The sequence below is a fragment of the Triturus cristatus genome, chromosome 1_2 (genome assembly GCF_964204655.1).
Source record: "Triturus cristatus chromosome 1_2, aTriCri1.1, whole genome shotgun sequence".
Lineage (NCBI taxonomy): Eukaryota > Metazoa > Chordata > Amphibia > Caudata > Salamandridae > Triturus > Triturus cristatus.
In genome coordinates, this window is record NC_140580.1 from 117,426,599 (window position 1) to 117,440,609 (window position 14,011).

Below are 14,011 nucleotides of genomic sequence, written 5' to 3' on the forward strand. Positions count from 1 at the left end.
AGAAAGGCAGAAATGGCTGAGAGATAACCCTTGATAGTGCCCAGAGCAGAGCCCTGCTGGGCCAAAGAGAGAAGAAACAGAAGGACCTCGGAAAGAGGGGCAGAAAGGGGATCCCCAGCCTTTGCTGTGCACCATGCCACAAATGTGTTCCACCTGCAGGCGTATACTGTCTTAGTGGAGGGACTCCTGGCTGCCAGAATAATATCACAGACAGGAAGGTCGAAAGCTGTCAAATGTCGCCGCTCAATCTCCACGCGTGGAGGCTGGACAGGTTCGGGTGGAGGACCGTCCCCTGCTGCTGCTACACAAGATCCTCCCGAAGAGGCAGTCGGATCGGGGGATCGATAGCCATGCTGAGTAGCTCGGCATACCACTATCTTCGTGCCCAATCCGGAGCCACAAGGATGACTTGGGCCCGGTCGCGCCAAATCTTCTTCAGCACTCTGGGCAGAAGTGGTATAGGCGGAAAGACGTACAACAGACCGCAGCTCCACTCGTGAAGAAAAGCGTCGCCTAGCGAGTGCCGCCTTGGAAATTCCAATGCGCAGAACTGATGACATTGCGCGTTCTCTTCGGTGGCGACTAGATCTAACCAAGGCTCTCCCCACTGCAGAAAGAGACCTTGTGCCACGTCCGAGTTCAGACGTCATTCGTGATCCATCATGCACCGGTGGCTGAGTTCGTCTGCCCTGGCGTTCAGAGAACCTGCCAGGTGCTGAATCACCAAGGTAATGCCTTGATGTTCCAGCCATGTGCAGAGGCGGAGAGCCTCCTGACATAGGGTCCACGACCCCACCTCGCCCTGTTTGTTGCAGTACCACATGGCGGTGGTGTTGTCTGTGAACACCTGCACTACACTTCCCCGTACAGAGGGAAGGAATGCCTTCAGTGCAAGCTGGATCGTCCGCAGCTCCAATAGGTTGATATGAAGCCGGGACTCCGCCAGAGAACAGAAGCCTCTGATCTCCGCCTATCCCTTGTGGCCCCTCCATCCCAGGAGGGACGCATCTGTCACCATTGTGTGCTCCGGTTGGAGAAGGGAGAGGGATCTGCCATTGACCCAATCATGATTCGTGAGCCACCACTGCAATTGTCGTGCAGCGCCCTCCGAGATCTGTACATGATCGCACAGGTTGCCCCGATGCTGTGTCCACTGGAACTTCAGGTCCCACTGCCGAGCCCGCATATGCCATCTGGCATGTTGCTCTAGCAGGATGCAGGAGGCCATTAGGCCCAGGAGCCGGAGCGTCATCCTGACTGTAACCCGGGATAGAGGCTGAAAGATCGGAATCATAGCCTGAATAACCCGGACTCGCTGCTCGCTGCTCGGGAGGATAAACCCGAAACTGCGTCGAATCCAGAACCGCTCCGATGAAGGGGAGCTTCTGAGAGGGACTCAGGTGCGACTTCGCCACGTTGATGGAGAACCCCAGCAAATGCAGGAGGTCGGCCATAGTCTGGAGGTGGGAGACGACTGCCTGGGGTGAGCCCGCCTTCAACAACCAGTCGCCGAGATAGGGGAAGACTGGAACTCCTGATCTGCGCAGATAAGCTGCGACCACCACCATCACTTTCGTGAACACCCGAGGGGCACTGGTAAGGCCGAAGGGGAGCACGGCAAACTGAAAGTGCACTAGGCATACCGTGAACTGCAGGTAACGCCGGTGGACCGGCAGGACGGGGATATGAAAATATACGTCCTGCAAGTCCAACGCTACCATCCAGTCTCCATGGTTGAGGGCAGCCAAGACCTGAGCCAGAGTCAACATCTTGAACTTCTCCTTCCGGAGGAAGCAGTTGACGTTCTTGAGGTCCAAGATGGGACGCAGGCCCCTTTTTTCCTTCTTGAGGACCAGGAAGTAGTGGGAACAACAACCACGTCCTACTTCTGGCCCAGGAACGCGCTCGATGGGCCCCTTGGCCAAGAGGGCCGTGACTTCCTGCTAGAGAAGCGCGAAATGGTCCCCCGACATGCGGTGGAACTGAAGTGGCATGGCTGGAGGGGCAGTCTCGAAGGGGATGGAGTAGCCCCTTCGGACGATTTGCAGCACCCACCTGCGTGAGGTAACGGAATGCCAGTGAGGAAGGTGATGGCGGCACCTGCCGTCCACCAGCGTGGGGTGTGCCACAAAGCTCGGACTAGGAAGGCTTTGAGGTGGATGCTATGGGAGCTGAGGTGGACTGACCCGCACGCTGGCCCCCTGTCCCTGCCGCGGCGGGCACCACGTCCGCGCTGAGGTTGGTTCTGCGCAGGATTCTGGCTGAACAAACGTGTTGGGCGCCCCTTCCGAGGCCACGAAAGGAACGAAAAGCAGACGTGGCCGGGCGCGTGGTGAAGAGGCCTTGGCCGTAGCCCGGGAGTCCTTAAAACGCTCCAGCGCACTATCTGCCTTATCGCCGAACAGGCGGGTACCATCAAAGGGCATGTCCATAAGAGAACTTTGAACATCCCCTGAAAAACCAGTGGACTGCAACCAGGTGTGACGACGGAGGGCCACTGTTGTGGAAATCGCCCTACCCAGTGAGTCCGCGGTGTCCAGTCCACACCAAACGGCGAACTTTGCCGCATCTTTCCCCTTGGCAACAGCTTGGGAAAGCACTATCCGACACCTCCTCCGGACACTGAGCCAAAACCTGCGCAACCATGTCCCACACAGAGGGGGAAGAGCGGCCCAAGAGGCATGCAGTTTTCACCGACCGCAGCCCTAAGCTGGCAGATTAAAACAGTTTCTTGCCGAACTGTTCCAGCTTCTTGGATTCCTTATCCGGGGGAGCGGTAGGGAATGCGCTTTGGGAAGTGGAAGCCTGGATGACCAGGATCTCTGGGGTTGGGTGGGCACACAGTAAAGCAGGTTCACCCGGGGCTGGGCGATGGTGCCTGGCCACATTCTTATCCACGGGAACCCCCGTGGCTGGTCTAGACCAGGTGCCCATCAAGACGTCAGTTAGGGCCTCATTGAACGCCAGCAGGGCTCCAAAGAGCTTGCCGTCGGCTGAAGTACTTCAGTGAGGAGATTAGTCTTGAGGGTCACTGTAGGCAGGTCAAGGTCAAGGGCCTCAGCTGCTCTACGGAGCACCACAGTGTATGTAGAGACCCCCTCCATAGCCACAGCAGGAGGAGAAAAAAAACAGGGTCAGAGGAGAGGTCAAGGCAACTAACATTCTCTAGCTCTTCCGTCCATTCCTGGTCCGACCCGCGCTGCTGTGCGAGAGGGTCCTCACACCCTTCCCAGTGGTCCATCTCCGTGTCACAATTAAGGTCCCAACTAGGGGCAAAATTGTCCGGAAAACCTGGCAAAGGCGGTGGCGGAACGAACGGAGCCGCCGCCCGCAGCAGCGACGGCAGCAAGGGAGGGCCCTTGTGAGAAAGTGCCCTCTTTCTTGCATGGTATGCCCCCACTTTTTGTTGAATTGCTGATGTGCTTTGACTGAGTGTGCCCAGGGCCTGTGTTCCTTCCCTAAAACTGCATTGAAGCCTAACCCCAATTGGCATCTCTGGCCACATGTCAGCCCCTGGTAAATGGTACCACAGGTACCCAGGGTCCTGTGACCAGAGAAGGCCTCTAAGGGCTGCAGCACTTATTGTGCCACCCTCAGAGGCCCTGTACCATGACACTCACACACTGCCTTTGCAGACTGAGTGTCTGGGTGCAGAACAAAACAGACGACATGGCACACATCCCTGTGTGCCATGCCCACAAACCACTGCCCTGGCATACATCAGTCACCACTCTAGCTGGGTGCCCTATGCCAGTGGTGAGGGTACAGGAGCATGAGTGCAGTGCTGCCATTAAGAGTATATGGTGCTGGGAGTTTGTCATTACGAACTCCACAGCACCATAATGGCTACACTGAAGACTGGGAAGATTGGCATCAAACTTCTCAGCACATTAAACCCCCACTGATGCCAGTGTGGGATTTAATGTAAAATGCACGACAGAGGGCATCTTGGAGATGCCCCCTGAAACTCGAGCAACTTCCAGTGACCTGACTGAGTGGCTGCTTAGGCTGCCACCCCAGACATGTTTCTGGACCCCTGGGTCGATAGCTTGCTGCTCTCGGAGGCCTGAAACAATGCACATCCTGGGACGAGGTGCCAAGCCTCCTCCCCCAGGATGGGCAGGGTTCACGAAGGAGAAGCTTCAAAGGCATGCCGCCTTTGTGAGCCTCTCCAGACCATTTGCTGCTTTTTAGCAAATGGTCCCCACTGGTTCTACCCCCCCACTTTGGGCGGGAGAAGCTGCGGGAAAAACAAGTGAGGAAGAGAGGTGTGCCCACCTCTGCCAACTCCACCCCTAAGGTGGGGGAGGCGAGGTGAAGCATAACCTACAGTCCCCGCCATCTTGAAGATGAGGGGGGGAGGGGGGACCCAGCCAACCAGGGACAGGCTCCTGCCCCCTTTCCACTGGAGAGAGAAGAGTGGCAGAATAGGGGGTGTACCCACCCCAGGGAAGGAACCCATTTGTCCCTGTCCTTTACCTACTTGTAACACACCTAAATTTAGTATTTAGGGGCACCCTGAACCTTCCTTCCTCAGAACCAGCAACAACAAGAAAAGAAGATAAGAAGAAGGACGAAGAGCCGTGCCGAGCTAACAAGAGGACAACGCCCACTGACTTGGCCCCAACCCTACAAGGCTGTCTCCCCTTGAACCTGCAAAATCCCAGCGTGTCCAGCAGACAGCAACCTCACAAACCCCGGAGGACCTGCCTGCCTTCACTTTCCAGACTGTTTCTCCCGTGAACACCGGACGTGTTTAAACTGCAGCTCCTAGTGCCAGCCAGGAACCACGAATCCAGCCCCCATCTGCACCTGCCGAACCCGGCCCGAGATCGAGTGAAAATACACCACGAGGAGGTCCCCCTGGAGATCCAGACCCGAGATCCAGCAATCCCTGACCTGCCTCAAGCCTCCTGACGCCTGCAGCCTCAATCCAGAGGACCCCCCCCTACCAGGATGTCGCAAGACACCCCTGCACCCGGCGCCCCACGGCCTTGTGTGCCCAAACCAACAGTGCCTAACCAACCCTCAACATCCCAACTTACCCCTCGAAGTGGTGGTCGCTCCTGGAAGATCCTCGTCCCCGAGCCTGAACTGTTTCTTTGTCCCAAAGAATCGCCATTGAAATCAACAGGGCACCCGACCTCAAAACAGCACCCTGCACCCGGCCGCCTTAGTGTCGCTGAGGGTGCACCTTTGGTGCTACTTTAGTCCCCAACTTGCCCTGAGCTTAACCCTAGGAGCTTTGCTCCCACAACCCCGTGGCCTGCTTGCCAGCAGCCACCAACCGGAGCCCCCCTATCCTCCATAGGATAACATTGGGCCGCAACACTCTGCACCCGGCCACCCTAGTGCCACCGGGGGTGCAACAGCAGTGCATCACTGACCCTGGGGGACCCCTGAGTTTTACCCCAGAACCCTAACTCAAAAGACCGATTACCTACCTGGAAACCGGTAACCTCTTTTTCCTCATAGAATAACATTGGCACTTTTTCTCCCAAAAAGTTTCCAAGTGTCGACTTTTGAAAACTGAGAATATTCCTAAAAAAAAAAAATAATAAATCACCCGATTAACCAAAACGCATTTTCTCAACTGTTTTCATGAAATGTCCCAGTGCTGAATCTAGGTATCCAGCACTGAGAAAGAAAAGTAACGTTAAAGTAACTTACCTGCAAAGTTAATTTCCTCCCATAGGATAACATTGGTGATTCTATGCAAAAAAGTTTCGAAGTGTCAACTTTTGAAATACAATAATATTCTTTAAAAATCGTACCTCTAACCAAAACGTATTTACTCAACCGTTTTCAGGAAATGCCCGAGTGCTGAATCTAGGATCCAGCACTGTGTTAGAAAAAGTAATCCGAAAAGTAATTAACTACATTTTTACTCAAAAAGCCTACTGATTCTATGTTCTACTATCTTTTGAAAGTATTCAACAACAGCATCTTGTAGCTGAAAAGTATTTACATGCTTACCTGTGCCAGGCTTGCTTGGTTCTAGAAATAAAACAACAGTATATTTTTTTATACAAAACAATTGGCCTAGAGTTCAGTTCTTGAGTGTGTGAATTCATTTGCTGACTGAGTGTGTACATCAAATGCTTAACATGGTCCTCTGATACTGCCTTACTACTCGACCAAACTACCACTTTAGAGAGTAAGGTTTTATCTAACTTTAGCCTCTGCCAAACCTCTGGGGACTGTGGACTCTGTACACACTGAACCTATTTGGGAACAGAGCCACTTTCTCACACTCATTGAGCGCGCTCTTACGTCAGGATACTTTTAAGGCTGGTCCAGGGAAAATACTTTTAAAGAAAACCTAGAGAATGCTTTGGAATACTTCCAATGTTCTATTAAACTCCTGCAATCTTGGTCCCCAATACTCTTGATGCTTTTCCTAAAAAAATCCACCCCAAGATTGAGCTTTGATACTGATGAGGCTTACTGTTTACAGCTATCCCACTATAAGCCATTTTTAGCTAGAGTACAATATAAAGTGAGTTCAAAATATCTGAGATTTTCATTAGATCATAAGGTTAGCCGTCGTATTTTGATGTTGTGATTGAGGACACTACCAGTAAAAGAATTAACTGAAAACTGGGGTGGCACACTGGATAAAGCTGGCCTCTGTGATCTGTGATCTGTGAGGAGGAGGAGGTATTCAAGATTTGGTACATGTACGGTTTGTTTGCCCTAACAAACTCCTGGTTGAAGCACATAGCTGTTTTATAAAACCTATTTGTATTAAATAGAATATCTCTAGAATTATGGATCTGATTGAATTATTAAGAGCCCCCCAGATGAATTTTTATGTTATAAAGTATTTACATTTTTAAAAACTTGTTCACCACTATTTTAGAGCGGTTTAATCTATGAACAACACTTCCTGTATACATTATATTTTTTTATATTGTGGATATCTGACGAGGTCTATAGCAATAAAATTTGATTTGAAGTAATACATTCAGTGTCAGGGGACCTGGCACACGGGAATGTGTGTCAGGTCATGTTTTCATTTTTGTCTGCATCAAAACATGCAGCCTACGATAGCAGCCCTGTATGAGTTTGGTGACGGGTCCCTGAGAGTGACACTGTGCTACAGCACTTGGGGGACACTCGTTTGTACCCAAGGTCTTAGGCACCAGGGGTACTATTTAATAGGGACTTCTAGAGGGTGCTAAAGGCATTGCCAATCGGGAGAACCATTGTCCTGTTTTGGGAAAGAGATTTGGCACTGGTGACCTGGTTAACAGGAACACAGTGCACTTCTAGTCAAAATCACATGTACCAGGCGAAAGTGGGGGTGTCCATGTCAAAATGGAGTACTTTCAAACAACTAATACATAGAAAGATTTAAATGACTCACCTCCAGTAAAGAGAAGTTTAAGTCCGGAGTCAGGAATGTACTGGATGCACTCTCATTCCAAGCTTGGACCTCTGACACCAGGGACTCCAGTCGTGGTAATGAATCCAAATGCACTGGGATACTATGACCTCTTGACACTAGTTCCACCAGGTTGTCAAGCACTGGCACACGCCCGCTAGCCTAGACACAAAAGTATCAGTCACTAATCCAGACTCAAAGAATCAAAACTAGGTTCACTACATGCGGGCACAAGTCAATGGTCAAGAATATTTCAGCACTACTACGGATCTTCATTTAAGTTGTCAATTTAAATAATCTTCATTTAGGTCATAAATTTAAAGTGACAAAATGGAAATCTAAAAATATTTGTACAAAAATGAAAATCTACATTTTAAGGACTTCCATTATAAACTAGAAAACGTATTCCAATATGTTGTTCCATTATAATCTGAAAAATTTACTTCAATCTGTTACACCCTACACCATATTGTTTCCTAGGTTCCTTCACAACTTCAGACACTTTGTAAGAGTACGAGTACAGCAGGTCTAAAAAATATTTAACACATTTACAGAATTCCAAATAACAAATACCAGGCAATCATGCTTGCAAATCCCTGCAATGGCATTTCATTTAAACCATAAGGCTGGCTCTCGCATATCAGTTTGTGCTAGATCATACCCAGCTTTCACATATCTTTCATTTAATGCTGAATTTGGCTCACCTGTTGATACTGTACATGTACCTTCTCTGAGAAAAGACTGTCTGCTTATGGCAAGCTAACCAGGTGAAGACACACAAATTCCCACTTCTGCTTTTTAGGCACCAGACTTTCCAACTTTTGGTGTAGCAGTGCCAGAGTTAACATCAAGTCTGAGGCAGTTGTTTGGCAAGAGTGGTTACTGACCACCCTACCAGGCTGTGTGGGACTGAGAAGTGACGGCATGTATTCTAATCAGGCTGAGGCCTATTCACCCGTGCCTCTGTGAGAATGTGGATTATCAGTTGGGGTGGTTGTGAGACGTCACCAAGTAATAATGTCACTATTCTGTATCAAGTCCAGTTAGGTTTCTTAAAATTAAATCCTTCCTCAGTCCTGGGTAACCATGGCACAGAGCAGTCAGGCTAAACTCAAAGGAACAAGGGGACAGCATTCATTAGTACAAAAACAGTTAAGTCGAAAACACAACACAATAAATAGTCCACTCCATTTTATAAAAATAGGAATATTATTAGCAATTTAATGAGCAAATAGACACCAAAAGCAAAAATCGGATTGGGGAAAGAGAAATATAATTTTTAGGAGTTGTCTAGCACCAAAAAGTGCAAAGCGGGAACCAAAGGTTATTGGTCGTGCTAGAACAGGCCAAAGTGAAAAGCTATGGTCGACAGCGATGGAGTGCGGGTCAGCTACGGGCACCAGGTTTGGCCTGCTGGAACGGTTACCTTTAAAGGAACTCGTTCGTTGGCGGGGCAGGCTGCCGGCTAGATCTGATGGAGGGCTCGACAATGTGCGTGTGTGTGTGGGGGGGGGGGGCGGGGTCAGACCTATGGGCACACCTCGGTCTCCAACCTCCAGGCTTTGGGCACCCTTTGTACAATTAAGTTAGGTTCATGGACCTTAAATCTCATTAGACGAAGTTTGTGTCTTTTAAAATGAGTCTGAAAAGCTCAAAACACACTATTTTGTGGCTGTTTCTATGAGAAATTGTTATTTCATACTGCTCAGTATGTATTGGAGGCACCCACTTGGATGATGTGAGAAGGTTCAAGCATGTGAATCTATGAAAAAATCTATGTTGGAGAAGGAAAGGTTTCTTACCCATGTTGGAGAAGGAAAGGTTTCTTACCTGTAATCCTAGTTCTTCTTCAAGGGCATCTCCATTGAACTCATAAGCACTGGATAGTCCTGCCAACTATCCCAGAGAACTTATAATATAAAAATATTCTTGTTTGTGGTTGACTGTTAATTCTTCTCTACAAGAGACAATGAATAAATGAGACTCAAAATTCATCTATGTCTGCTGTGAAGAGGACATCTTAACTTATGATGCAGCAGGCAACATGCATTTCAAATGACAGTATCCAGCAGACCATGTTGTAGGTGACATGACATCTGTCAACGATGCAGCAGCAGACAGTTCTGTAGTCAACAGGGTCTTCTCTGACAACTCAAATCTACGATGCAGACTGTTGCTTTAGCTTGTTTGCAACCAATGATGGTAAGGGCTGCAACTCTTGAATGTTAAGATGACACAGCATATCTAGATGTCTTTGTAGGCATAGTGGATGGACCGAATTGTGCCAACCATGATGATGCAGCCAACAGTGAAGATACGAACGAGCACAAGATAGCTATTCGTAACCATCTAGGATGTGGGAATTCGCAATTGGGGGCGGCGAGGGAAAGAACAGAGTAATGGTAGCACTGAGGGGAATTGAAGCACTGTGCATTTTACTTTTCAAACCAACCATAGAGCGGACACTTTCTGGTTGGTGCTCTAGTGGTTGGAGTCCCGGCCTGGCATAAAAACGGCAGGGCAGCAGGCGCGCATCAGAGAAGCAGCAGCACTGTGAGGATTTGCTGATCAGTTGCACCTATGAGGCAGTGATTTTTATGTTTTCTTTGAGCATGCAATGGAGGCACTGCTGGCGTGCTGAAGGTGCGTCTAAGGCAACCCATCCACGCCCGACCGGGGCCAGGGAACCTGCAACTCTAACCTCTCACCAGCAAATATATTCCAGGGCCTTACTACTTAAAGCTAGAGGGACAACACGTGCTAACTGTAGCCACTCAATAAATGTGTCTAGTTCAGACAGCACTCTAAAGTATTGCTCCTATAGGTTTCCTTTTGATCCTACAAGTAGGGAACTCCACGCACCTAAATCTCGACAAAATGTGCTTCTCCTCAACTGCATGGTCCTTCCAGGTCATAAGCTGGACATCCGTTCTCTCCTAGAAGATTACAAACTGGATGTAGTTTTCCTCACGGAAACATGGCTTCATGAGGAATCCGGACCGGATGTAGTTCAGGCTGACCCCCAGACAAAAATTCATTCAACTGTAGAATTGATCCCCTCACTCTCCTATTGTGAAAGTGTTGCGTTTTCTTTATCTTTTTTCCATACTACCACAATGTCGGAAGCTTAGTATATCGCCTCCCAGGCCAGGCCAGTCATTTATTCAATCAACCCCGATGTTCTAGCGAGTTTGGTCATAAAATATACTTCCTTAACGGTCATGGGAGATTTAAATCCACACTTGAATGATTCTAAAGACCCCCAAACTTCCTGCTTTATGCACGATCTAGCTGCCCTACAATTACAGCAAAGAGTTCAGTGCTCCACCCACATAGGGGGTCATTTGTTGGATCTGGTATTTACCAACAATTCCCGGCTGTTTGCTCCCATTAAGAGTACAGCCATGTTTGATAGACAATGGTCCGAGTTAAACTGGGAAAGCTGGAAGTGTTCACTGACTCAATCCTTACCCTGGGTGGGCCTTGGTCCACTGGATAATCATAAGATCACAAACTGGCTGACCCAAAATATCACCACGATACCAAAGGGGATGATGGACGGAGCGTTAGAGCAAATCAAACACTCACCCCCAGTCAACTGATCTGGGTTTAATCTATCATCATTCTTTAGCCTACTCCACCACTCCAGTTCAGACATGGCCATATGCAAATCAGTATGACCCTGTGCCTCATGGGAACAGTCCAGCCCGAACTGCCAAGCCATGTCTTCCCTGGACCGGAAACAAGCATCCTGGGACCGGTTTCGGGTTCATAACCCTCGTCAGCCAATCTATCTTGAATCCAGTGGCAAAGTGAGCAAGGGACCCACGTCTGGGCATTATTATTATTATTAATTAATTTTATAATGTGCATGGCTGCCTCAGCAACGAGGCGTCCCAGCGCAGCAGCGAGAACCAGGGAGCGAGCACCGGAGCAGATCACTGAGGCTTAGATGATGAAAGGGGGAAGAGCCACGTCTTCAGGGCCTTGCGAAAGGTCAAATGGCTAGGAATAGTTCTAACTGAAATCGGGACAGAATTCCACAATTTAGCTGCTAGGTGTCGGAATGAGCGCCCCCCTGCCCTGGCCCTCCGCACCCGAGGGACGCAGACCAGAGCATGGTTGGCGGAGCGCAAGGAACGCGTAGGAACGTAAGGCTTCAATAGTTCCAGGAGGCCAGACGGGGCCTGCTTTGCAAGAATTTTGTGTGAAATACATAGTGCTTTAAATTGAATGCGTTTACACACTGGCAACCAGTGAAGTTTCGGAAGCACCTGGGCAACCGAACAATGCTTGGGTAGAGACACCAGAACCCTGGCTGCAGCATTCTGGATCCTCTGGAGGCGGTTTATACTAGCCCTTGTTGCTCCCAAGTAAAGGCAGTTCCCATAGTCCAATCTGGCAAGAACAGACGATTGGATGATGGACTGCCGCACCGATGGAGGAAAGAACCCAAGCAGTGGTCTGAGGCTCCGCAGGAGACCGAAACAGACCCCCGCAACAGTCTTAGTTTGTTTCTCGAAAGTTAGACCGCGGTCAAACCAAAAGCCAAGGTTCTTTACAGAGTCCTTAGGGACTGGGGCAGGCTTGAGACGTTCTGGCCAGAGAAGGTCAGTCCATAACTCCCTATCCTTACCGAAAAGCAGAATTTCGGATTTCCCGGAGTTTAGCTGAAGGCAGTTTGCTGCCATCCAGTCGGAGATAGCCAAAAGTCAGCCGTGAAATTGTTTAGGTTGGCGGAACTTTTTTTAGAGAAGCTGATCATTAATTGGGTATCGTCGGCGTATGAGACCAGTGAAAGCCCCCTACTCTTGGCCAGTGTTGCCAATGGGCTGACATACAGGTTAAATAGGAGTGGGCTTAGTATAGAGCCCTGAGGTACTCCCTGGTGCAATGCGCACTTTTGTGAGGAAAAGGGGGGAGCCAGGACCTGAAAGGATCTCTCTGACAGGAAGGAAGTAATCCAGGCCAAGGCCGAGTCCCTTACCCCAATGTCCTGCAGGCGTCTCAGAAGTATTTTGTGCGATACAGTGTCAAATGCGGCACTCAAATCCAATAGGATCAAAGCCGCGGAGTCGCCTGCATCGAGATGACTTTTAATGGTTTCAGATACCACCAGGAGCGCAGATTCAGTACTATGGCGAGGGCGAAAGCCATGTTGGGTAGGGTCAAATAAAGCATGTTGCTCGACAAAGCCTGCCAGGATAGAGTTCACGTGTGCCTCCGTCACTTTGGCCAAAAAAGGCAGTTGCGAGATGGGACGGTAATTACTCGGGTCGGATGCAGCCAAGGAGGGTTTTTTCAAAAGGGGGATGACTTTGGCATGATTCCAAGCTCGGGGGACTGATGCCGTGAGTAGTGACCGATTGACCACTTCAAGGCATAGTTCGGAGATGGAGGGATAAAGAAGACGGAAACAGGTGGGAGTCACTGGGTCCGCCGGGGAGCCGGACTTGATTTTGGAACTGAGAGACGCAAACTCCAGAGCCGTAATGGGAAGGAATTCCCCTAAGCTCTGAGCATTCAAAGACTCACCCCCTGAGGGGGCCAGCTCTTCAGACAGGGAGGGAAAAAGTTTGTGGGAGTCCCTGGTAGATTAGTTCCACTTTATTAATAAAATATGTAGCTAACGCACTACACTGGTTATTCGAGGTGATTGGATGACCCTCATTACCACCGGATTTCTTCATATTGCCCAGTAAGGAAAAGATTGTTTTTGTAGGGTTGGAGCTCGCCATAATTTTATTTGCCACAAAGTCGGCCCGCGCTCTGCGAATCTCTTTATGGTAAGACTTAAGGGCTGCTTGATATTCAAGTTTAGCAGTCGCATCGTAGGAGCGCCTCCAAGCGCGCTCCAACTTCTTACAGCCCTTTTTGGTCAAGGAAAGGGCCTCGTTGAACCATGGGTTAGATGGCCCACGCCCAATCTTACCCCATTTTGCAGGGATATGGGTGTCCAGACCAGCCGTCAGCCAGTCCTGATAACACTGGTTTGCTTCGTCCGCGCAGGCGGGTAGTTGCGGTTGGTGGCTAGAAATCCAAGCAGAAAGAATCTCAGGATTAAGCTTATGCCAGGCACACTTTAGGATCTTCATGGGGTGACTAGGGTCAATTTTGATCGGAAATTGTAGGGAAAAGGTGACCAAAAAATGGTCTGTCCAGACCAGAGGAACTGGGGAACGCATAATGATTTGGGGGAGGTTAGAAATGACTGGATCCAAAACATGGCCGGCTATGTGGGTAGCTTCAAGCACACACTGCTTTAATTGAAAGGCTTCCAGATCAGCCAAGAAACTGCCAATCTCCACCTGTTCAGTGCATTCAAGGTGGAGATTGAGATCACCCAAAATGGTGAAATTGGCAGACTTGCTAGCCAGATGCCCCACTTTATCAAGAAGATCCTTTTTGAAACTGGTCGCTGACCCGGGGGGCCTATAAATCAAAAGACCGGCTAAAGAGATATTATCAGTTAGCCCAATTTTGATTGATGCGCACTCGCAACCTACTATGGGTTCACTCACTAAATTGGTTTTATATGATTCCTTAGCTATCATTGCCACCCCACCACCTCTTCCCAATTCTCTGTTAACAGATTTGAGTGTGTAGCCAGGCGGGAGAGCCAGC

The 14,011-nt window shown here is 49.4% G+C and overlaps 1 protein-coding gene across 1 annotated transcript in view; it reads right to left on the bottom strand.

The window, feature by feature from the left end:
- The window catches only part of LOC146866925 (lysine-specific demethylase 5B-like), a 717,572-nt gene that overhangs the window by 312,292 nt on the left and 391,269 nt on the right, over positions 1-14,011 (bottom strand). The window contains exon 7 of the mRNA XM_085618314.1: positions 7,370-7,549. Coding sequence (XP_085474440.1) covers positions 7,370-7,549 — 180 coding nt within the window. The remainder of the gene's footprint in view (positions 1-7,369; positions 7,550-14,011) is intronic.